Source organism: Wasmannia auropunctata, unplaced genomic scaffold (genome assembly GCF_000956235.1).
Source record: "Wasmannia auropunctata unplaced genomic scaffold, wasmannia.A_1.0 LD282202.1, whole genome shotgun sequence".
Lineage (NCBI taxonomy): Eukaryota > Metazoa > Arthropoda > Insecta > Hymenoptera > Formicidae > Wasmannia > Wasmannia auropunctata.
In genome coordinates, this window is record NW_012080688.1 from 1 (window position 1) to 3037 (window position 3037).

General features: G+C 28.9%; 1 protein-coding gene across 1 annotated transcript; it reads left to right on the plus strand.

Moving 5' to 3' along the window:
• Positions 1 to 8: 8 nt before the first annotated feature.
• Positions 9 to 847, plus strand: LOC105461629. Its single transcript, XM_011708135.1, has 2 exons — positions 9 to 152; positions 238 to 847. Exons 1-2 carry the CDS (start codon positions 78 to 80, stop codon positions 724 to 726), a joined length of 564 nt encoding a protein of 187 aa, XP_011706437.1. The 5' UTR covers positions 9 to 77; the 3' UTR covers positions 727 to 847.
• The last annotated feature ends 2190 nt before the right edge of the window (positions 848 to 3037 follow it).

Consider the following 3037-nt stretch of genomic DNA (forward strand, 5'->3'; position numbering starts at 1 on the left):
ATAAGAGACAGGCGTTAAATTGCAAGCTTCACAGCGACAGTTGCGCAGAAACTGTAGAAAGTTTGAAATGTTCGGAGATGTGTTCTGTAAAGGATCAGGAAATTGCCAGCTTAAAAGAATCCATCGCTCTACTCGAACAGAAGCTGCAATGTGTACGTTTTTTTTAAAAAAGCTGCCAAATATTTTAATTAACTAAGTTGTGAGAAATAAAATTGAAGTAACTTTTAAATTTTACAGGTTCTTGCTCCTGTTAAACTGCATGATTTAACGGAAACGTCATCCAATTTAAATCGTCAGAAATTCGTACAAAATATGAAGCAATATAACAACATGCTGCTAGAATTAACCAAATGTTTTGTAGAACAAATTGAACGTTTTACGGCTATGGAAAAAGCTCTGAAGGAAATTACGGATGTACTTAAACTTGTCGATGATAACTCTAAAATGCAGTGTAAAGAAAAATTACACCAGTGTTGCAAACAATTGGCTGACGAACAGATAAAAATCATGACTGATAGGCAGACGTTAATTAAATCGCAGTATCAACTCCAAAAGATCCAGAACTCGATATTCTCTGATTACAATTCTGTTCTATATGAATTGGAAATGACGATCGATGAAAACGCGAAATTCGACGTTTTGGAGGACAATAGCGCTCGTGAGATTTTACAAATGAACTTGGAAGATATATTATTGAGACACATCATGACATCTTCGATAAAATAAATAAATTTTAGTTATTTGCATTTGTATTTATTATCTGCATTTTATATGCTTTTTATACTTGAAATACGAAGTACCTGTACCTGTTTTGATAAATAATTATTATATTCATACGATTTAATAAACATTCGATTACAAACTAATAAAATTGAAGTACAAAACCGATCATCTCCATTTTTTTTTAATGACTTTGAGTGGATTTAATATGCGAACATTCTGCGTTTTTTGGTATGACAAATGAGCGACTCCGACAGCTCTGAACAAAGTGATCACATATTTTCACGTATTTTTGTAAAATATATATTTCGCATAATATACTTACTTGGCAAAGAAGTTTTTTGTGTTAATACTGTAATAAGTTTTAAAAAATGGAACTGACCGGTTTTTGCACCGAATTCTTCAATTGCTTGTAAAAATTAAGGTATTTAGAATATAAGTAAGTATATAACAAGAGTTTGAAACAAATAAGTAAGTAGAAAAAGTGCAGAGTAATATTATAATACGTTTATCGGAAGCTATATAAAATGTAACAAATAAATTATTGGCATTTACTTAATTATTTCTAAATATACGTTGAGTATTTTGTGACAACAATTACTGTTAGCATGCGGGCTTAATCGTTATATTCACGAAATGCGTTGCAGCGGGTAAGGTGTTATATCTTATGTGCGTCTGCATTTTTGCGATCATTCAGCTTCGGATGCTTGTTCAGGCAGAGAGCAATCCGCATATCTTCGCATTTTCTATCAAAATGCAATCACAACTAGGTAATATAAAGATCGCTGCATTCGGTTATTACAGTAAACAAGTTTTACTAGCTCGCGTGATTAGCTATATAGATAAGTATATATATCGAGATTTATATGTCAAATTATAAAAAACGTTACGAATAAATATAACATTGCATCCATTGCTTCAAAAAATAGATTTGAATGAAATAATGTTTAACATTGATTACTCTGACTAGTACATACGTAACACTTCGAGCTCGCATATCGTTTGATTTGCATATAGGTATGCACATGTCACCAGCGAGTAATCGAGTGATAAATGCTTTTCTTCAAACTTGGCAATTATAGAAATACTCAAATACAATGTATATAAATCACTCGAATCTGCGGAGAAAAAAATTATTTCAATATTAATAAGCTCAGTTATAAAGGCTAATAGAATCATGAATTAGTCAGTTAAGACAGTGACAACATATATTAAAAGAATTTCTTTCAAGATTGAGTTTATTACATGAATTAATTGTTGTTTAAGAAATGCCTGCAAGTTTTCGACAAACATTAATAAACATAAAAAATCCCCCTAAGTCATATTTCTTTTTAAAAAATCAAACATTTCTTTTGAAGAAATGTAACAGTCTTATTTCTTATACTTAAAAAATGCGCTAGAAATATATAATTTAATATAACGCATATAAAATAATACAACAAAAAAGACATTATGTAATACAAAATTATAGAAAATTATATGACAAAATCACTATATTGCATAAACAATATTTTTTATGTAAGCTATTTTATTTTACCGATTATACTAGCAATTTGCAAGTCATTGACTAAACTTGAAATTTTTCTAAACAAAGTATATTCAATTTAAAATACAAATAAAATTTTGATTGGGCTAGAATAAATTAGCCCGTAAATACCCTCCACCACCCCCGCCAATTATAATCAGCGGTCCTCGATCTTCTATCCCAGGCAACAAGCTAATGCATGGCGTTAACATGATGATAAATAACGTTTATAGTTTGCTACCTGGGTGGTACGTATTTTTATACATTTAATTATATACATTTATATCTTATTTTTACATAATGTCTTTTACATATATATACATATACACATTTATATTTTATTTTATGTAATGTCTTTTGATATCGAAATGTACAAAAAAGCTTCAATATACAAAGTACATAACTACAAAGATTGAATACATTTGAAAATTTTCCAACTATGTATGTTTAATTTGAGATTTTATATATGATTTAATTGGGTTAAAACAAATTAACCCGAAAAGGCCCACCACCACCCCTGTTATATTATATTATATATTTTTAGATTATAATCAACAGTCCTCTTTTGAGTTTTGTTTCAAGTAACAAGCTAATATCAGTATAATGACAAATAACGTTAGTTTGTTACTTGGGATATATATTTTTTTAAGGTTACATACATTTATATTTTATTTTTTATAATATATTTTGATATCAAAATATACAATAAAAAGTTTCAATATACATAAGAAATATTATATAATCATAACATCATAACGACAGAGATCGAGTATAGATCGGAAGAGCACACGT

Coding starts and splice junctions, on each gene's coding strand:
- LOC105461629 (XM_011708135.1), top strand. CDS start 78: ATGTGTTCTGTAAAGGATCAGGAAATTGCCAGCTTAAAAGAATCCATC. Junction 153..237: donor TCGAACAGAAGCTGCAATGT/GTACGTTTTTTT, acceptor TAAATTTTACAG/GTTCTTGCTCCTGTTAAACT.